This window comes from Nicotiana tabacum, chromosome 15, assembly GCF_000715075.1.
Source record: "Nicotiana tabacum cultivar K326 chromosome 15, ASM71507v2, whole genome shotgun sequence".
NCBI classification, from domain to species: Eukaryota; Viridiplantae; Streptophyta; class Magnoliopsida; order Solanales; family Solanaceae; genus Nicotiana; species Nicotiana tabacum.
In genome coordinates this window covers 42,308,683-42,331,128 of record NC_134094.1, presented here as the reverse complement: position 1 = coordinate 42,331,128, position 22,446 = coordinate 42,308,683, and the positions used below count along the sequence as shown (strand labels likewise).

At 36.3% G+C, this 22,446-nt stretch overlaps 1 protein-coding gene across 10 annotated transcripts; it reads left to right on the top strand.

Annotated features, from left to right (window-relative positions):
• Nucleotides 1-2,688: 2,688 nt before the first annotated feature.
• LOC107767252 (protein EMSY-LIKE 3) lies at nucleotides 2,689-21,020 on the top strand. Of its 10 annotated transcripts, none has more exons than XR_012699238.1 (12): nucleotides 2,689-3,024; nucleotides 3,882-4,096; nucleotides 4,189-4,298; nucleotides 4,381-4,633; nucleotides 4,723-4,917; nucleotides 5,019-5,086; nucleotides 10,085-10,130; nucleotides 10,787-11,029; nucleotides 11,108-11,167; nucleotides 11,252-11,315; nucleotides 20,179-20,415; nucleotides 20,628-21,020. XR_012699238.1 is itself a non-coding variant. In XM_075230787.1 (11 exons), exons 1-11 carry the CDS (start codon nucleotides 2,997-2,999, stop codon nucleotides 20,669-20,671), a joined length of 1,326 nt encoding a protein of 441 aa, XP_075086888.1. In that variant the 5' UTR covers nucleotides 2,690-2,996; the 3' UTR covers nucleotides 20,672-21,020. The 10 variants fall into 10 exon arrangements, 3 of the variants coding, with proteins under 3 accessions (XP_075086888.1, XP_075086887.1, XP_016441661.1); XR_012699236.1 differs by having other exon boundaries at nucleotides 19,916-20,415; XR_012699240.1 differs by having other exon boundaries at nucleotides 2,690-3,024; nucleotides 20,189-20,415.
• Nucleotides 21,021-22,446: the final 1,426 nt, after the last annotated feature.

Sequence of the window (22,446 nt, the reverse complement as noted above, 5' to 3'; positions counted from 1 at the left end):
TTGGTCCATCATCAGCACACAAAAATCACATCTCGCTCCTCATCCATGGAATCACAAGCCGGCGATGCACAGCTAATGCCGAGCGCTCACATGCGCACATGAACACATGGATGGAATTCAAAGAGTTATGTTTTAAGCTGAATCAATTCTGCACGATAAGGAAAGAAAGAAGGGAAATTATCCTAAATACCATGTAGCCTCTCGAAGATAGTTATGGACATCATCATACCGATCCGTAAGACTCTACTAGACACTTGCTCATGACCCATCGGCCCTCTCGTAAGGCTCAAAATGACTTTTAGAGGACCTCGGATCTGCATCAAAATTATTTTTAAACTTATCTTGACTACAATCACGATTCCATACGTTGGAAGACATCGAATAACCCAATTGATCATATTCTATCCTTATCTTTGACTCGTAGCGATTTTAAACATCTGCCCATGTGGTTGCCTGAAATTCTAGCAAACTTTCCTTCAGTTTCTGGGAGGCATCAGAACTCAACAGGTTGAGACCTTTTTTAAATGCCTTTGCTACCCACTCATCCGGTACTGTTGGTAACAACATTCTTTCCTTTTGAAACCGGATCACGAACTCTCGCAACAGTTCAGATTCTCCTTGGCATAATTCGAATATATCCGCCTTTCTTGCCTGGACCTTTCTTGATCCAGCATGAGCTTTGATAAATAAATATGCAAGCATTTCAAAAGAATCAATGGAATGATTAGGTAAGAGATAATACCAGTTAAGGCACCCTTCGTCAGGGTTTTGCCAAACTGTTAACAAAACAGATTCGATCTCATGCTGGGCTAGGTCGTTTCCCTTTACTCCCGTAGTATAAGTCGTGATGTGTTCCTATGGATCTGAAGTCCCATAATATTTTAGTATATCCGGCATCTTAAAACTCTTTGGGATCAACTTTGGAGCTGCACTTGGTTTAAACGGCAACTGCATATACTTCTTGGAATCCGGTCCTTTTAACACCGGCGACGCTCCCGAGATCTGATCCATCCGAGCATGAAATTCCTTTGCATTCTGGTCCATTCGTTCATTCATTTCTCTTATGAATCTCATGAGATCAAATTTGAATGGGTCATTAATGTTGTTGTCGTTTCCAGATCCACTTCTGGTGCCTCCTGCCTCGTCAAAACCGAACTCCTCCCTTGGAGCGTTGTTCCCGGTTCTTTGAACTGCTTGATTTGCTGGAACGTTGGGAGGAATCGGGGCTCTTCCACTGGCATTATTGGAAGCAACCGATAGCGCCTGTTTCAACTCCGTCATCACCTGATCTTGTCTTGAGAGGTGAATCATAATTGCCCTTTGTTGCTCTCTCAGGATTTTGACCGTTTGAACGTGTTCATCATCCACATCATCAGGAGTTGGACTCCTCACATGTTGAAGATTTTGACCTTCGTGAACTGGAGTTGTTTCATCTCCTTTATTGTGGGTTTCGCTGGTTGAATCATTACGATGAAACACATCTTTACATTTATTGTGTGCTCCAACACTGTAGACATTGTTGACATCGTTAGCTGCCATATCTGAATTTTCTTTTACTAAGAAAGGAATAAAAATTTGTTAGTAACAGATAAATGGATCAAAGCAATTACACAATTGTCTATGCCCCATGGTGGGCGCCAAACTGTTTACCCGTAAAACGGTACAGTTAAATTTGTAACGTGGTTTATAGACAAGTGAATCGATTTGACCCAAAAATATGAAATGAATAAGAACAGAAACAATATTATGAAATAAATTTAAAGGAAATACAAACGTGGCTATGAACTTAGCCTCTCTGGTAACAGGAGTGAGTATGATATTTTAGAATAAAGACAAAGAATAATATTGAAAAATGAGAGCTGACTTTTGTGTACAAAATATTTCGTATCTACAAATAATGCTAATTTCTCCATTTATAGCTTTATTTAGGGAGACAAGGTCCCCAAATCAAGCTCCTCTTTAATAAGAAAAATCCGTCATTGATGGCTGCATAACAGTTGATTGTAAATGCATATATTCTTTGTAATATCTGCTCATCGAATGCTATTCGATGTCAATATTTTGAATCTTTGTCATCGGCTACTCTGTCTTCGGGATTCATTCAGCACCGGTCACATGTTTGCAATTGGTATCGATTATTCGCTGATTCACATCCCATCTGTCTTCAGCTCCACGTGTCACCTCTTCATTCGTCCAACTGTCACTAACCAATTTTACCGCATATATATTTTACTACTCATAAATATTTATATTCTTATTATTTACTCACCACATGATTAATCATCCTTTTGACACAATTCTTTTCCTAAATTCTTTGTAAATGTTAAACCATCATTCTTTACTTCATCCCTCATTTTGTTAATTAAGTCCAATCGGGAACCATACTTTAGTGGATCTTGAGGGATGCCTAATCCCTTTCCCGTGAGATAACTTGAACCCTTACCTAAAATTTTACTAGTTTCGAAGACCATATATAGAATCAAAATAACATTATTTAAGGTATCCTAGTGGGTAAATATTAGGTGGCGACTTCATTACTCTAATTAACTTATAGAGTCCTATATGCTGTGCTTTACTTAATCTGTGTAAAATAGGATGCAATAAATATTAGATAATACTAATATAAATTTTATACTAAAATGGTAATAAGGTGAGATAACTATAATCGATGAGATATTCTCACAACTGAACCAAACGAACCCTTAGCTCTTTCCGCACGTGATTCCATCTCCCAGCACATCGAGCTAAAACACACACAGAGAGAGTCAAAAAGCTCGAAAAACAGAAGTACAAAAAGAGGCGGAATTCAAATCTTTCAACTAAATCGGATTCTAAAAGCACAATTCACGTCCGCGTTCCCCCCGGAACTGATACTTCCTTTCTCGGCTCTTTTGATCTTTTTCGTGTTTTATCTGTTTTGAGTTCGATTTGGTTTTAATATATACATATATTTGCGGCTTCACTCTCCTTTTTATGTTACATTTTATAATCTGGCTATGGACTACGAGCCCTATGATAGCAGCGGTGAGTTTCTTCTTTAACAAATGTTTGATCTTTTTGTTCTTTGCATTTTGAAGTCTCAATTAGGGTTTTGAAGTGTGGTTTGGTGTTAGGGTTAGTGGAATTATCATGTGCATTGGTTCTAATATGAACTTCTTGTGGTTTTAATATTGTCTCTTGCTTATGCCCACTTTAGAACCTATTTTCTTGGGTGGAATTTAAACTGATTTTCTTGTGAGAATTGATGTGTTTTTAATGAGGTAAGGAATTACTTATAAGTGAAAACAGTTCATCTGTTCATTGAGCAGCGGAATGTGAAAGTAGTTGTCTCTTGAATTTTAGTTTAGATGCGTATGCTGCCTTCAAGATTCATTCTTTAAGACTCTTGTAATTCTGCCTCCGTATTCTTTTAGCTGAATTACATGATAAAAATGAATCTTGATGTAGAATTAAAAGCCTTTGGCTCAAAACCCAACAGAAACACTAAGTGGTTTCTTCCTATTTGCCTAACAGAATCTTGTGCTGGTGGATGGGAGCAGGTATCAGGTGGATTAGTCGAGGCGCACACAAACTGACCCGAATAATAAAAAAAAAGGAATTACAAGTCTTTAGGTCAATGAATCTTGAGATTCTAATACCATGGAAGAATGAAATCTTAGTCTGGAATCCTTTTTAGGGGTACACCTGCTGCAGTTTAAGTTTTAATTCAAAGGTCTTTTGTGATAGAAAGTGATCATTGTTTTCCTAGCATAAGCCGGTTCTTGAGAATTTCTTTTGTTGGTGCTTATGTGAAAAAGTGTCACAACTTGTATCATATAATACATGGTACTAGAACTATGGTTAGTACACTCTAATAGGCAGAACCTGTAAACTTGTTGCAGGAACGGATGATGATCTACCTCCGTCACATCAAAGTAGGATTCCAAGGGGTGGTGGCCGCATTGCTGGAAATGGAAGATCTGCTGTCAGAGGCTCTATACCTCGCACGAGGATGTATGGTGAAACTGACATGGAGGCCCAAATTCACCAACTTGAGCAAGAAGCATACAGTTCAGTTCTAAGAGCCTTTAAAGCTCAAGCTGATGCCATTACTTGGGTACCATCTTTTATAATATACTTGTGAATCTAATATTCGAATTTGTTTTATCAGGTTTATAAATGGTTCCTCAATGAATGTATTTTCTTCAGGAGAAGGAAAGTCTCATAACTGAGTTAAGAAAAGAGTTAAGATTGTCCAATGAGGAACATCGAGAACTTCTTGCTAGAGTAAATGCTGACGATGCTATACGAAGAATAAGGTTAGCTTTGTAGCTAACTCTTGTCCTTGCTAACTCTTGGTTTTGTTCTGCATTCTAGAGTTATGTTGACTATTGATTTTAGGGAGTGGAGGAAATCTAGGGGACATGAACCCGGTATGCTTGGTACTGGTCCAGCTGTTCATGATCCAATGCCCAGTCCTTCTGTATCAGCTTCAAGGAAGAAACAGAAGATAGCCTCATCTTTACCATCTCACTCCTTTGCCGGACCATCTCCTACTTTTCATCAACCTGCTGCGATTGCTGCAAACCAGACATCTTCATCCGCTGCTAAAAGAGGGCGTATGATGGGGCCTAAGGGCAAAAAGCATAAATCTGTAAGTCAGAACAAAAAGATATGCAAGCTTACCATCTATTTTTTATATCATTCTCTGGTATTAAGTATCTTACTGCTATTTCATCATAGGGCCAGGTAATGCCTGGTGCATCTTCAGTGAAAATGCATAATCCTTCCTCTGGTCCATCTGGAAGAGGCCAATTTGGTAACCGGGTTTCTGAAGCTGCATCATCTGATCCATTGATTGGCAGGAAAGTAAGAACTAGATGGCCTGATAACAATAATTATTATGAAGCGGTCATAACTGATTACAATGCAGCTGAGGTGCACATGATTCTTTGGCTGATGTTCATTTATTTATTTATCTATGTATTTATGTATTTATTTCTTGTGGTTAGTTGCTGAATCTTGATGCAAATTTGCAGGTAGACATGCTCTTGTTTATGATAGGGGTACTGCAAATGAGATGTGGGAATGGGTCAATCTTGCAGAGGTAACAAGATGCTATATTCTCATGATGTAAGCATTTTGGTTAATTGCTTATGTCCTAAGTGCTTTTATAAGAGAAGCACAGAAAAAGCTATGAAGTCCTTTGAGATGAAATGTAAAATAAGATTTTGATAAGGAAAATGCATAAATTACGAATTTTATTTTTATAACATCAAATGCGATTATAATTACTAGTTTCAACATCTAGTGTATACAATGTTGACAATATTAATCCATCAACTTGAATTAAACATCATTAAAACGTAACTTCGACGAGGCAGAAAAATAATTTCAATCACAAATTTAGTTTTCAGTTTGCAATTAACCAATCAGTAAGGAGAGTTAATTTGTGCCATTCAGTTTTTATTTCTTTAGTAACTAAACTAAGAGGGTAAAGAGAGAAGAAAAAGAGAAAGCTTAGAATCAGAAGTAGCATGAGGACTTACATATTAGAAGAAGAAAGTGGAAATTGTTAGATGACGAAGAAGTGAATCAAAAGGCCTCTAGGGATTTTGTTAAAAAACAAAGGTAGTACAATGCAAGCGCGAGATTTGTGGTAGGTGCACGTATATGAGGTCGGATCCTGGCTGGTGGGCGAAGTGTGATATCTAAGTAGAGAGGGATAGAGTGCCTAGGACAACAGAGTTGCTGTAGTGCTACTGCTCGGACATTGAAGGGTTGGGAAAGGCTAAAATGAAGACCTGGAATTCAATTCCTTCAGTTGTATGGTGGACTATTTTGGAAGGAAAGGAATGCATGAATTTTGAGAGCAAGTTTGAATCTTCAATTATTACTACTCTCTCCGTTTCAATTTATATGACACACTCTCCTTATTAGTCTATTCCAAAAAAATGACACATTTCTATATTTGGAAACAAGTTAACCTTATACTTTCCATTTTACCTATTTTACTCTTAGTGATTAGCATTTATAGCCACACAAATGTTATGGCCCCACATAGCTTTTGGCCTTCATGCTTTAAAGACCACAAGTTTCAAAAGTCTTTTTTTTTCTTATACTCCACGCCGAGTCAAAATGTATCATATAAATTGAAATGGAAGGATTATTAAGTACATATGCATCTTCTTACTGGTTTTTTGGGTATAACATGACTGTTGCAAATGATATAGAGGCCATGATAGACTTCTTGAGTTCATTGACATTCAGCAGTGATGTTGCCCTTTAAATATCTTTGAAGTACCTTCTGGTTGCTTACTTTTTAATACAATTATCTTTTAACAATTAAAAAAAAAAAAAGTTGAGAAGGGTAGAGGGATGAACTTATTATCCCCGAGTTTTGAAGCTTGTTAAAAAAATGGACCTGGGAGACGTGACACCTCCGAACCCCACGACTGGACATTTGGTTTGTGGACAAGATAACGTGGGCCCCAACATTAGGTAAACCAAGAATGGACCAATGCTTAACCTTTAGAGATAGCTAATGAGGTGAGGATTGGGTAAGACCGTATAGAGAGACAACAACCACCCATTCCCTCGACTAATGTAGGACACTTTGCAAAGGTGAAAACAACAGATTTCTTGGATACCAAAAGAAGGAAAAAAGTAAGACAGATGTGAATCAAAAGAAGCAGATGAATAGAAATAGAAAGGATAAGCATAACAGACCACCGACAAAAAGAACGTAGAATCTAGAAGTGCAAAAGAATTTTGAAACTCACCAATTGATCACAACCACAAGATGGGACATTAGATTTAGAAGGAGCACCAACGGTTGGGAATTGCAGGGTATCTTGCATCTCGTGCAGCAACTTGGGAACTTTCACGGAACATCATACACCATAGACTGCCGTTTTCGGACACTACAAAAATACGGCATTTTCAATATGATGATACATGCTACAAAATGCTAAATGCATCGTCAGATGATAGACACCATTGGCTTTGGGAAAAGATCTGGAGGTCTAGAGCCCGATACGAGGCATCTTGCTTCTGCTGGACATTAGCATATGAGGCTGATCTAACTCAACAAAGAAATGTTTCTATGCAACTAATGTTACATGTGTGAGATGGCAACCGAAGATGCTAACCACCTGTTCTTACGCTGCGCAGTGGCACGGATTTGGAACTTGTTTTCCGGTAATTCTGGAATCAACTGGAGAATGTGTTGGAAAATTAAACTTCTTTATTGCCGGACAGGTAAAGAAGTGAGAGAGGGGAAGAGAAAGATTTGGGAAACTACACCATCAATCATATGGTGGGTGATCTGAAAAGAAAGAACCCTCAGATGTTTCGAAGGAAAGAGGGAGAATACATACTAGCTCAAATATAACAGTTTATCTCTCTTAGTTTTCTGGTGCAGAATGTGCAAGATGTAGATAGCTTTTTTTAGTTTCCTCATTCTTCTTACAGATTAAACTAGGAGGGAACTGAGTTTTTGCATTGGTTCCATGATGGAACTGATGCCCTTGTTAGGTTGATGTTTTAACTTCTGGCACATCCTCACAGCTACTTTTGTTTAATAATATTAACACTTACCAAAAAATAATCGACAAATTTTCTGTTTATATTAAAATTGAATTTTTTTTGAATTGAACTTACTGAACTTTATATGCATATCAGGATACTTAAAGTGCCATGTAGATCCATCAGTTGGAGTGTTTCCCCTCCACCGTCTTTCTTTTATAGGATATCCCTTTGCACGTGGAGAGATATGGAGAGTAGGAAGTTTACAACTTAGAATATGCAATAAGATAATAGAGGTTCATTTCAGATGTCAACTTATAGCCTCAAATCACCTTTTTTTATTCTACTTGTTTTGCTAGATACTGTTACAAGTGCTAGATTTCTAGTTAATAAGGTATATTCTTCCAGTTGCAATAAAATGAAATGCAATCTACTAAAATTAAATGAAACGAATTAAAATAACTAGTGTCAAGATCTATCGCACAGTTAACTCTTTTCCTTTGTTGTTGATCTACCTAATTTTCACCGCCCCGCAGGCAGACGCGCGGGCAACTGAAGTATGGAGGAGAAGAGCCGGAAAGGGCGAAACCTCTCTTTTCAAAAGAAAGCGACCCGCCAAAAAGTTTTGATCTGTTTTAATCCATGGAGCAATATTGACAACAGTCAAAGCTTTCAAATGATGTAACATTATAATAGTAAATAAAGCATATTGCACCTAAAAAGAAATATTTCCATAGTAGGTGTACTTCAGTGTACTCATTGTAATACTGTGTTTCTAATGTTAATTGGTTCTTGAATTTATAGTGATAATGGTATTTTTTGTCTTATGTTTAATCTTGCTAGTGGTTTTATAACAAATGAGACATCCTAATACTCCCTCCGTTTCAATTTATGTGAACCTATTTTCCTTTCAATTCGTTCCATACAAATACTATGGCATGTTTTTTTTTTTTTTTGAGAAGGTAACATTTGTGTGTATTAATATATAACAGTACATAGGTTGTACTGAAACCATATTTACAAGAGAACAAAAGGAAAGACTACTGAACTACAGTCCTAGCAGTATTCTAAAACTTCTAGGATTGATGCAGTATCTTCTGGCCACTTCTGTTTACACCAAAAAAAAAGAAAGAACACAATTCATTTTGATCTTCTGCACTGAATTGCTACTGTCCTCAAAACATCTAGAATTCCTCTCATTCCAGATTGTCCACCATATACATGCTGGGACAGTCCTCCATCTATCTCTGCTTCCAGCTCCAGTTCCAGCTCCATCCCAACTAGTAAGCACTTCAGTAATCTTAGAGGGCATTGTCCATGAGATACTGCTGAGATTGATGAATATCTTCCATAGTTGAATTGTAATCCTGCAGTGTAAAAATAGATGGCTAACTGTCTCAGCTGTTTCCCCACATAGAAAGCACCTAGAGCACAGTGGGATCCCTCTCTTTATGAGATTATCCTGGGTAAGAACTGCCTCCTTTGCTAGTAACTAAGTGAAACAATATGCCTTGTAAGGTATCTTGACTTTCCAAATATGCTTTCATGGCCAATTAGTAATCTGTAGGTTAGTGTGATTAAGAATCTTGTTTGCAACATTCACCTTATAGATGCCTCTGTTGTGGCCCTTCCACCATAGTGAATCCCTTCCATTCTGAAGGCCTTTGAAGACTTCTAGTTGCTTGTACAACTCAGTCAATCTAGTCAGTTCCCAATCATTCAGCATTCTTCTAAGTATCAGATCCCAACCTTGAGGAGTCCACATTTCAGCTATTGTCTTTTGTTAGTGTTGAGCTAAGCCATACATATCAGGGAAGAGTTCCATCAAACTTCCGGATCCCAACCAATTATCCTTCCAGAAGGAAGTTTTAGTGCCATTTTTCACTTTGATGTAGGATTGGCTCTTCACTGTAGGTCAAAGTGTTCTGATAGATCTCCATAAGCTGACCCCATATGTTGTGTTGACTTCCTTTGATATCCAGTTGTTTCCTTCTCCATACTTAGCTTTAATGACATTACACCATAAGGTTTGAGGTTCTTGAGAGAATCTCCATAACCACTTTATCTTAAGGGCCTTGCTTTGATTCTTCAAATTTCAGATGCCTAGCCCACCTTTGTCTTTGCCAATAATGAGAGATTTCCATTTCACTAAGTGAAACCGTCTTTTTTCTTTGTTTCCTTGCCAAAAGAAAGATCATGTTTAAGACCATAAGTTTCATAAAGTTTTCATTTCTTTCTTAAACTCCGTGCCCAGTTAAATAGGTTCACATAAATTGAAACCGAGGGAGTATCATATTGTTATATACCCTTTTAAAAGTTCAAAAGATAAATTGATTGGACCGTACCAAATAGAAACCAATACAATTGAGAGGGTTCAAAAACTTACAAAGTTTGGCTATAAGAAGTAGATTGATCGAAGTATTAGTATAGCAATAATCGACTGATTCAGACCATTGACAATCTTAGTAATAGCATATGTAAAGAGTCCTAGTACCCAAGTAGCAAAAGGTCTCTTTTTCCTCTCTTTTCTTTTTGATCTTCTAAAATCATATTAAAAGAATCCATTGTTTATTTCCAGATCACTTTATGCCTCATTCTTAGAAGTACATCGCTTCACCCATGAGGTATAAACCTTGCTTTGGATTGCTTCATTTTATCGCTTTAAGCGTTAAATAGATCTGCTTTACTAACACTTGCATGTCTCGTTGGTATATCTGTTTCCTATTGAAAAAAGTTGTTAGCCGTGTCTTTAAAAGCAAAAAGCACAAAGAATAGACAAGGTTAATAAGTCTTGAGGCGGAACGCGACAAGTAAAGCGCATGCTTCTTTGAAGTGAATCTCACACTTACGGAAAATGTAAAAAATACCAAATGTATATGAATTTAGTACTATAATAATTAAATTGCAATTGAAATAACTAATTTCAGCATCCAGTATACAATGATGCCCAATTAGTCCAAATCTTCAGAGTTGAGATTAAAAAAACTCACCGTTTCTTGTTTGGATCACTGCACACGTCATTATTTGAAGCGCACATTTCTGAAGCGACAACCCCTCGCTTCACATTGCTTCTCTGAAGCGCATGGTTTTTAACGACACTGGCTTGTGTCCCAAATTGCTCTCAGACTAGGAATGGTCTTATAGTCAATGTACTTTGCTCCTCATTTATCATCATTTACTTAATGCTCCTAATTCTCGCATATGTAACCAGATTTGACTCATTCTTTGTTTATTTTGAAGAGCTTATTCAAGGTTTTGATTTATCTGTCTTCTTTGACAGATCTCTCCAGAGGATATCCAGTGGGAGGGTGAAGATCCTGGAATTTCTCGTGGTGGAAATTGCAGTGGATTAGGGCATTACATGAATAGACCTGTTGGACGTGATAGTGCTCCAGCTGCAGGTAGAGGTAGGGGTTTGCCTAAAGCTCAATCCAGAAAAGATTTTCCATCATCACAGAATGGCATAGCAAAGAAGAGATATGATGATATTCAGTTGCTTCACACTGATACATTGATTAAAGAGGTAACCGCAGTTTGATATCTGCTTGATACAAAAATACTACCTTTCTGCAGTTGTTCATTGACTGGTGAATGTGGTTAGGTGGAGAGGGTCTTTGGTGCTACTCATCCAGACCCTCAGGAGGTTCAGAAGGCAAAGAAGGTATTGAAGGTTAGTGGCACCTATCTTTATGGTGATTGTCCTGCTCACACATTAGTCTCACTAGAAGCCTAACTGCTTATACAGGAGCATGAACAAGCACTTCTGGATGCTATTTCAAGGCTTGGAGAGATATCCGATGGAGATAGTGGTATGAACTGTGCCAGAATATTTTCTATTTGTTTTTCATTTTGGGCCTCATTGTAATTGCATTTAAGTTGGATAACTTTACAGTACGTCTATTCTCGAAGTCTAAGTTCATATCAAATTGTTTTGGTTCTTTTTTTGTTTGCTTTATATTACTATGTACAATTTGACTAACTAATCATAAACAACCAACAACACTATTCTCGCATCTTATATTGGCTTCCAGCGAGTTGCCCTAGTCATGCTTCAAGCCTGTAAGGACCACACAAAACCCTCTAGCTAGACAAAAAAAACTGTTAATAGTATAAAACAATGCTATTATACTGCAGTTCCATTTTCATTTCTTTTCGTTGAGAACATGAAAAATGGCTCTGATTGTGGATTTGTGATCATCCGAAACCGCTACCATGCCAGTCATGGTTACTTCAAGTCCTAGTTTTGATCTTTGATGAGATTCTTTTATTGTCTGAAATAAGGATCTTGAGTTTCAGGAAAATTAACTCTGCACTTCATACTTCTATCAATCAAGTATTCAGCTACTTGTGAACCTTCTGATATTTTATCCAATGTTTGTTAAATTACTCTTTTACCTGCAAATTTCCAATTCAATACTAAACAAGTCCGAACTAATTGAATACTTGTGCCAGAAATTCCTCGAAACAGTTTGCCATTTTCATCATTTTCCTCAAGATCCTATTAAATAGAAATAGAGAGCAAAATAACTAGGAAGGTTGTTAGACTCCCCCTCTTCTAGAAGGATCATCTACAAAGCTAATATCAATCTCATCGAGATCATTGAATTCATACCAAATCTCATCTATCTAATTACTTTTTCAAGAAATACGAGACATCTAAGTGATATCCTAAAATAACCCATTCTTAATCAAGTAAAATGATAAGTACTCTCCAGAAATTATCAGTTAATGTATCTTGAGATTTCTTCACTGATAATTAAACTGATAATTATCAGTGAATGTTAATGAAGTTCTCTTCTCCTGCACCAAAACCTTAATCATGAGAAACTTTTGTTGGTGAATCCAAGTATGTGTATTGTATGGCTTGTGTTGAACAAGGACTATATGTTGGTTGTGGTGCTTACACTGTTCTTATTTTTTGTTACAACTAAAATGTATTGCCTTTGTTTTTTGAGAAGGTAAAATTATTGCCTTGACCCCACAATCCTTCACCGTCTTCCTTATTGCCTGTAAGATGCCGTATATTTCCCCATTTGAATGATGTGGAACAAGTCCATCGCAGGCATAGGAATGGCTTCTGGTTATGATCTTGGTGTAGATAATAGTTACAGTAGGATACAACCTCCGTTTTGTTCCTTTGATGCTTATTTTGCTGCTTGATATTAAGTTGCTTTTGTCATATATCTTACAGAATCATAAATTAAGTAGAAATTGTCTTTCCTTGACATGCATGTCATTGGGAAATGCGATTGACAAATCTTTTACCTTATTTTCCGTATCCACCTAAATAGATAAATGAAGAAACTTCTCAAGAACAAAACACTGCATTTAAATGATTGTTCTCGCTACTGGAAAACCAAAAGTTATTTGTATGACAAAATATCATTTCATTGAGGAATATAGCTCGATTTTTTACTGTTCAAGAAAAACACATCTGACGCGATGAATACCATATGACACAACAAACCATGCACTGATGTCAAAGGCAACAAGATAAGAAAAGTGCCAAGATCTGCTGAAATCTTTAGTGTGTGATGTCAGCTCAAGACAAGCCCATCGAATATTAGGTGCATGCCTTAGGTCTTGGTGCTGTATTGAAGTTCTGCCAAACTAGCCCATGGGAAATTAGGTGCACATGCACGCCTTAGGTCTTGGTGCTGTATTGAAGTTCTGCCAAAGCGAGGTGAAGTGTCCAACATGCATTGCATGTAGTTTCAAGGCTTAAATGGGCCTCAAGCAAGCCTTTAGTAACGTTGTACTTTTGAAATTACGTGATTTAAAAGGATAAATAAAAATGTGAAAAAGGTGAAGTTACATTCTAAACTATAAGATGATATCCTCCTTTGAAATCGATAAGCTTAAGTGAAACCACCCTGGAAATAAAAGCAAAATAAACACCTGCTAAAATCAAAGTGGATGCTGTGGTCATCTGCATAAATATAAATTATATGAAACTAAATTAGGATCTGAACATCATGGATTTTGCGGTAACAGGTAACTCAAAGTCTTAGTAGAAAAATAAGCTATCATAGTTGATACTAGTTTATTTTGATGGAAGGTCCATGACTGTTCAGTTAGATACTCGGTGGGGCATCAAATGAAAAGAAGGATGATGATGATCATAGAAGAGAATCTAGGATCACCAAGAATGCCCCAGATTCAAACTGATAGAGGTTTCAATGCAGTGCCCATTGATGAGCTGTGGAACTGCTACTTTTGCTAATGAATACTGTGTTGAGGCCAGTGTTGTCAAAGGCGCGCTTAAAGCGTTCTTTAGCCCTGAAGCGAGGCTCAAAACATGTTGAGCGCTTCGCCTCCCTTAGCGGGCGTTTTAGTGTTGTCATCAAGGCTCTAAGGCATACGTTTCCTTGCCAATGAGCGTAATCCTGGAGAGGCGACACTAGGGCTGTATTTTGTCCCGGGCCCGGGCCTTAGTGGGCCTAACGGGCCGGGCCTCGCGGTCCCGGGCTTCGTGGTCCCGGGCTCTGGCGGTCCCGGGCCTGGCGGTCCCGGTCTTCGTGGGCCTAATGGGTGGAACCGGCCCGTGACGGGCCTAAGCCCACATGGTCCTGTGCTTAACGGGCCGGGCTCGTGGGCTTCGCGGGCCTAGCGGGTTTTTTTTTTTTTTTTTAAAGACAATTTCTTGTAGTATCATGGCTATATTAATATGTAGTATATATGTATATCTAATTATTAAAGTGCTTGACGAAAAAGAAAATAACAAAACAATAGTAAAACACTAAATTGTCATGCATAAATATCACTTCTTGATATTATATTGTATCTTATGTATATATATTCTCTTATATATTTTCTTTTAGTATATATATTGTATCTTATGTATATATTGTAGCTTATAAATATATTTTCTTGTAGTATATATATTGTATATTATGTATATATTGTAGCATAATATATTTTCTTGTAGTATATTATATTGTATCTTATGTATATATATTCTCTTATATATTTTCTTGTAGTATATATATTGTATATTATGTATATATTGTAGCATAATATATTTTCTTGTAGTATATATATTGTATCTTATGTATATATATTCTCTTATATATTTTCTTGTAGTATATATATTGTATATTATGTATATATTGTAGCTTATAAATATATTTTCTTGTAGTATATATATTGTATATTATGTATATATTGTAGCATAATATATTTGCTTGTAGTATATTATATTGTATCTTATGTATATATATTCTCTTATATATTTGCTTGTAGTATATTATATTGTATCTTATGTATATATATTCTCTTATATATTTTCTTGTAGTATATATATTGTATCTTATGTATATATTGTAGCTTATAAATATATTTTCTTGTAGTATATATATTGTATATTATGTATATATTGTAGCATAATATATTTTCTTGTAGTATATTATATTGTATCTTATGTATATATATTCTCTTATATATTTTCTTGTAGTATATATATTGTATATTATGTATATATTGTAGCATAATATATTTTCTTGTAGTATATTATATTGTATCTTATGTATATATATTCTCTTATATATTTTCTTGTAGTATATATATTGTATCTTATGTATATATTGTATCTTATAAATATATTTTCTTGTAGTATATATATTGTATATTATGTATATATTGTAGCATATAAATAATTCTAAGTATAGACAAAGAAATATTGCGAAAAGAAGCTCATGGGTAGAAGCAATAAATTTTATTACCAAAAATGACATATCTTTCTTAGTCATCCTTCCCCCAATGGAATGAGCACAACAAGGTACTAATACCACCATTAGAAGGAAAAAAACTAAGGAAGATGTGCCAAAATACAAGTTACATATTATTCTATGTATTATCTCTAACAAATCTCATAAATCCTTCAAGGTTCGGAGGAGGTTGCGTTGGTGGTGGTGGAAAAGAAGCTTGTTCATCACCACTTCCGGGCGAAGCCGAATCCTCCGTAAGTTCCGCTATCATTTCTTCATAAGCTTCATCTATCGCCGGTTGTGCTTCTGCAATTCCAAAGTTTCTTCTTTCCGAGCGGATCCAATCTCTAAACAATACTGATTTTTCCAAGCTATCCCTCATAGACGCTCTATGATCACCTATTTGCAGTCTTGCTTGACTGAAAGCGCTCTCTGATGCAACAGTTGAAGCTTGAATTGATAAAATATCCCGAGCCATCCTTGCAAGAACAGGAAAATGTTTTTCCCTTGCCTTCCACCATTCCAAAAGATCAAAAGAGCCGTCTGGATTCTCCTTTTCAAGTCCCTGAGACAAATAAACTTGAAGCTCATTTAGATGTGAAGTTTCATCATAATTTTCACCTTGAGACCCCCTGAACTCCGTCCAAGATTTAAGAGCTTTTAAGCCCGCAACTCTTTTAGAGGATTGTGAGCTAGACGAAGTAGGGGTTGGAATAGTTGGCCTAGCATGCTCTAAGGCAAGTTGATAAGCATTATAAACTGTTTGAGCGTTAATCTTAATTGAAGCTTTTGCATCTGCAAGTGTCGCAATTTCCTCATTTGAAAGATCTAAAGCCTTATAAATATTTGAATACCAAAAATGAGGACCTCCCAATTTCATTGTAGGATTTAGCATTGCAGCAAGACCATAAATAGGAGGGATAGGAAAAAAATATTTTTTAAACTTTTGTTTCATTTCATTTATAGCAAGTTCATAAATATCCCCACCCTCACTAAATTCAACAAACAAATCAGATAGTGCTGCAATATAAACTAAACAGTTTGAAATAGTAGGATAATATTGCCCAGAAAATGCATTTGTTGCAATTTGAAAATGTTCTAAAAAATCTAAAAGAATTTTAACATTAGTCCAATCTTGAGTGGTAAGCATTTCATCATCATCTTCACCACCTACCCGAGAATTAAACGTTGCATTAATTGGGTTTCTATATTCATATGCTACTACTAAACTTTCGTACATACAATTCCATCTAGTCGGGCAAGGTTTAGGAACCTTTCTTTCTCTAAGGCCATATTCATCACATTTTTTAAAATACTCTCTAAGTCTACTTCTACGGTTTGAATAAAAAAGCCAATTAAGAGCCATTCTAACCTTTTCAATTTCTATGTTTAATATTCGCATACCATCACCGACAATTAAATGATAAATATGACAAATACATCTAACATGGAAAATATTAGTAAATGCAGGATTTAGTGTTGTTGTAAGCATGCCTATAGCACTGGTGTTACTAGAAGCATTATCCATTGAAATTGCCATTATTTTATCGCTAAAGCAAAAATATCTACAAATATCTGCAACAGTGTTAGCTATAAATTTACCTGTGTGACGCGAATTAATTATTCTATATGCAATTATGCGTTTTTGCATTATCCATTCTTCATCTATCCAATGACTTGTAACAGTTAGGTAATCACAATCATTACCACTTCTACCAATATCAGTAGTAATAGAAATCCGATTAGGTATATGAGTAAATAAATAACGCAAATATTGTTCATATTCATGTTTGAATTTATAAATATCACTCTTAACTGTTGCGCGAGGCCAACCTTTATAAGTAGGATTAAACACTCTTCTAATATAATGAACCCAATTAGGATTAGAAGCAAAAGTATAAGGTAAGCACATAACAGTAATCATCTTTGCTAATTCTTCACGATCTCTATTTGGATCGTAATATAAAATACCTCCAGTGACAGTGTTAATTCCTGGTTGAACTAGATTTGAACCTGTACTAGGGTTAATCGCAGAATCTACACTTGTCCCCTCTAGATGCGCTTTCATTTGAAAAAATCTAGCCTTATCTCTAGGGTGTGTTTTTATGTGCCTAGTCAAACTACCTGTGCCGCTACGGTCTCCTACATATTTATGCGACATTAATTTCCCACAAGTTTTACACTTAGCCTTATTTTTTTCTCTTACTTGAGTAAAAAAATTCCAAACTAATGATGTTTCTAAGCGTTTAGCAGGTTCTCTATTAAAAGTAGGAGTTTCTACAGGTGGGTCGACCGGTGCATCACTTGGGTTATTAAGAGGACTAGTAGGTGTATCATCTAAATCCGGTGCTTGAGTTTCATCATCATCCTCATTTTCCTCATTATTTTCTAAGATGGTTTCATTAGGATAAAGAGCATTCATAATTTCATCATCTAATCTATCACCTGGTGCAACATTATGATAAAATTCACTATCGGTAAATTGAAAACAAGGGTGATCACTATCAAGAATTACGGAAGGAGGAGGACGTCTAGGTTGGCGACTACTTTCAACTTGCTTATCTTTTCTAGGTCGGGGAGCCGGGGAAGGGTAGTTGGTTGGCCACTACTTTCACCGGTTTTATCTTTTCCTTTACCAAACATTTTTTTCAAAGTAAATGCCATATTAATTATAATTATGCAAACTAAACCACACAAAAATATATTATAAAAACGTAAGAGTTGAAACGAGTTTACCGGATTGCCGAACAACTTCTTGAAAATTGAAAATCGTTGAACACTTGAAAACTTCAATTCAACAACTTCACAATTTTTCACGAAATTTCAACAATAAATTAAGTAATTGTAGTAGAGAGATTGAGAGAGATTGAGAGATATTGAGAGATATTGATGAATTGGTGAATAAAAATGAAAGAATGAGGGGGTATTTATAGTTGAGAAATGGGGAAAAGTGTAATTATATAAAGTTTGGGGTTAAAATAAAGTTTGGGGGCCAAATGGCCATTTTTTTAACTTAAAAAACGGTCATATTTTCAGCCCAAACGGCTAGATTTTAAATATGGCCGTTTGATTTTTTTTTTTTTTTTTTTTTTTTTTTTAAAATAGCCGTTGGGCCCGCCAGGCCCGCCAGGACCGGCCCAGGCCCGCCTGCCGGTCCCGGGCCAAACGGTCCCGGGCTCGTGGGCTCAACCATGGAGACCAGCCCGTGACGGGCTCAGAGGCCCACCAAGACCGGCCCACCCAGGACCGGCCCACCAGGCCCACCAGGCCCGTTAGGACCGCGGGCCCGGTCCGGTCCGGTTCAGGCCCGGCCCACCGAGCAGCATTAGGCGACACTAAACAATTGATATTTCACTTTATCATTAATTTTCTTCAATTTCTTTGTCCATATATTTGATATTCATGCTTATAGATATTAGTCTTGGACTACACATACATATTTGTCGTTTTTCTCCATTTGTGCCTTTTTTCATTAAAGCCCACGCTTTATTTGCGCTTAAAGCCCCAACAAACCTTAGAGCTTTTTTGCGCTTTTCGCCTTTGATAACACTGGTTGAGGCAAGGAGAGTGTAGGACTAGCAGCGCAACTGGTAGCTTGAAAGAACAGATTAATAGGGCCCTTATTGAGCTTGCTTCAATTGCTTGATTTGGAGCATTCTTTTCAAGTGGGTTAATGTTCAACTGTGTTTTTGGTGAAATTGTAATTGTGAAGATTTAGGGTATTTCTGGGGAACGTTAGAATAGAATACCAGTGAACACTTCCTGACCTATCCCTTAGTTCCCTTTATGTTTTCCGTTTCTGCATATTTTGAAAACACGACCATAAATATCCATCCTTCTATGGGCTTTCTGTTTAAGAAAACAAACACCCCAAAAATAATGGTAGTGTTTAACCTAAATTTTTTTAATAGGCTAAGCAATTGAATTTGTACTTTTGGCCACAAACAATCGAATTAAACCAATTTTACCTAATCCTTCGATGAATAGAGTATAAAAGACTATACAGTAGATAATTGCGCTAAAATAACAATAAAGAGAGAGTGAAAGTGATTATTACTGATGAATCTGCGTCAGTTGATGATTGATTGATGACTAAAATGAACACAACAATTTTGCCAGAGTTTCAGTATATAATATTGAGTGAATCACAATGTGTTACAATGTTGGGGAGTGGGAATATTTTTAGGGTAGCCTAATGGTAACCGTTTCCTAGAATCCCTCCTACACGTTGTAGACGTTTCAAGCAGTAAAGGTGAATCCCATCCATTACACTAGCTGAATTGTAATTGCAGGGCGTGATTAATGTAGGATCCCGAATATCTTGGCGTCTGTTGGTTCGGGGTAGGTACCTACCCGGACATCTGTGATCATCCGGACAGGTTATTCCGGAACGGCCTTGTCCGGGTAGGTGCGGAACACTAATTGTCAGTTAATCTAATTTTCAATGTGAATTTGGGCTTCATTTCCTTGATTTTTTAAAAATAAATTGACATATTCAGAAATTATATAGAAGTAATGTTAATCGCAATATTTTGTATTGAATAATATTTAGAAGATACTTGAAAATAGTTGTTAAAAAAGTTGTTGATTTCCCAAATAGTAATTCTACCGTTCTCTTGTAACGGAGGAACTATTATTCTTCAAAATATATTCTAATCATTTCTTTTACTTTCTCTCTTTCTCCCGCTCGTCCCTCCTTCCAGTTGGAAAATTACCGCCAGGAAGTGCACATAAAACCAAGCTGCTGTCTCCTCCGCCTCCAATATCATGTGCAGTTCAATGCATTCATTTCGCTTCAATCAAATTCACATACTGGCTGTGATGTGTATATCCAAAATACCACCATCTCTTAGTGGGATTTTTATCTATTACTGGCCATTTCTTTGGTCAGCCAACCCTTCCCTCTGGTGGAAGGATCAGCACATTATGTACATTTTAAAGGTGAAACAAGTAAGAAGTTTTTCAGGTTGTAACAGGGTTAATGATCGGGACGGATTGATGGAGAAGCCAAAGCAGAAAACATTATGAGGCAGAGCAACTGGATGTGTCTGTACCACATAGAAAGTTAAAATGCATAGATGATTGGTCTTCCTCTGTTGCATGTTGTTGTCAGTAGCTTTACTCGGGGAAGCATTAAAGCATGTTCCTGTTGTCTTTCTCGGACTTACACAACCTAAATATCTCCCCATGAGTTTGCACAAAGGTAAAATTATAAATGACAATAATGAACTGGAACTTTATGGTTTTCCAAATCCTCAAAATCTTGCTACTCGTAGCATCTGGTGTCATAATTGTTGAGCCTAACGTCACTGTCTGTTGCATGCATGGTTTCTATGAAAAGGCACTGCTTTTGACTTTCTGTTGTTTCACATCTTCCTTCCCTGTTGATCAGAACATTTGTTAATACTGTTGCAGATGAACGGCATTTCATGCATGGGCAAGCAATGGATCAGGAATGATAGACAGACTTCTCGTAAATGGTAATTAGCTGTGAAGAACTGCTGTCACTTAACTAACAGCCAAATGGGCGGGGCGTATATATTTTGTTGATGGTCACCACTACGTTAAAACACCAGATTAATATTAGCCTGTTGTATAATGCCTACTTCAGAAAATGTATGCTAACATTAAATTACTCTAGTTTAGATTCTTAGCATAGGCCAGTCTGTAGCTGGGTGATTGTTTCCTGTAGTTGCAGGTTCTTGCCCTTGTAAAATTATCACATTAGCAATTAGCATGTGATCATGTAAATAGTTTTATTAACAACTGGTGCCTAAATTATGGCATCCCTGTTTTTCTTGTGCTCATTGGAATCATGACAAACAACTCAGTTGAAGCTCCAAAACTGCCACTTCCCGCAATTCTTCTCTCCGCAACTGCATTTTATCTGAACCTGCATTGAAAGTGCAGCAACTGATCACTATTTTTCCCTATAGTTTTTTCGTTATTTGTGTTGGTGTGAGTTATAATTTCTTTAACAAAACCTTTCAATGATATATATATATATATATATATATATATATATATATATAGGATAGGTTAGCACTCTTCCCACTTTTGACTTCTCAAATTTAACCCTCTAATCACATTGCCAACACATTAAATATAAGGATATTGTTGTCTTTCTACCGAATCCTTCTTCTCACTCTACATTATGCTGCCAGATTGTACTTGCAAACCCCATCCATTTACTCGCTCGTCTCCGCCACCGCTAGGGTGCTGTGCATAATTTGGTAAATACTAAATTACCATATCGAAACCGAAAATTTTGGTATTCGGTATGGTATTTGGTTTAAGTTTTAAAAAATATTGGTATTAGGTATGATATTTGGTATTTTAAAATAAAAAACCGATACCGTACCGAAATATATAATATATTACACAAGACATATATTATTAATTATAACATAAATATAAAAATCTAAAATTTTACTTTTTTTATTTCTACGAGTTCATCAATTCAATTAACTCTAAGCAAGTAACAAGACATTTCTAATGATCAAATTTATTCTTTTATGTACAGTTTTCTCTCTCTGGATTGATATTTGCTAGTTTTGGACAAAACTTTTGTCAACTAATATTTTTAGTTTTGTACTTTTGAGTACTTTAATTTAGAATATTACAGTCTATGACTATATGCACTAGTTAGTATTCAAAATGAATAAACCGAAGTTACTAAACCGAATAAACCGAAACCGAAAGGAGAAAATCGAACCCGAATTTAATTAGGTACGGTATTGGTATTGCATTTTAAGAAACCGAATACCGAAAATACCGAACCGAAATGTCTAAATACCGTACCGTATCGACCGACGAACACCCCTAGAAAGACGAGTACTTAAATATCCTAACACCACAAAAGCCTTTCTTCTTCTTCCACCATATCCATCTCCGTACTACCCATCTAATCAAATAAAAATTCCAATCTTTACCAACATTAATTTTCTTGCATTAAACTCTTTTATTAGCAGTAGACCCATCCCTTCCTATTAAAAACCGAAGCATAAAGTACAAAGTATTGAAAAGAAAGCTATCATAAAGTTAATGGAAACTGAAAATGAATATATTCCAGAACTGGTGATCTATAACTAAAAGGAAGAACAAAGCATTTTTTCTCAAAAAATAAAGAGGAAATATGAAATCCGAACTTCAAAACTCTATTCCTGCACCAGAAATTTGAAGAAAACCAACTATTTTGTTGCTGCTTCAAAAAGAAAATTTTTTCATTGTGGTG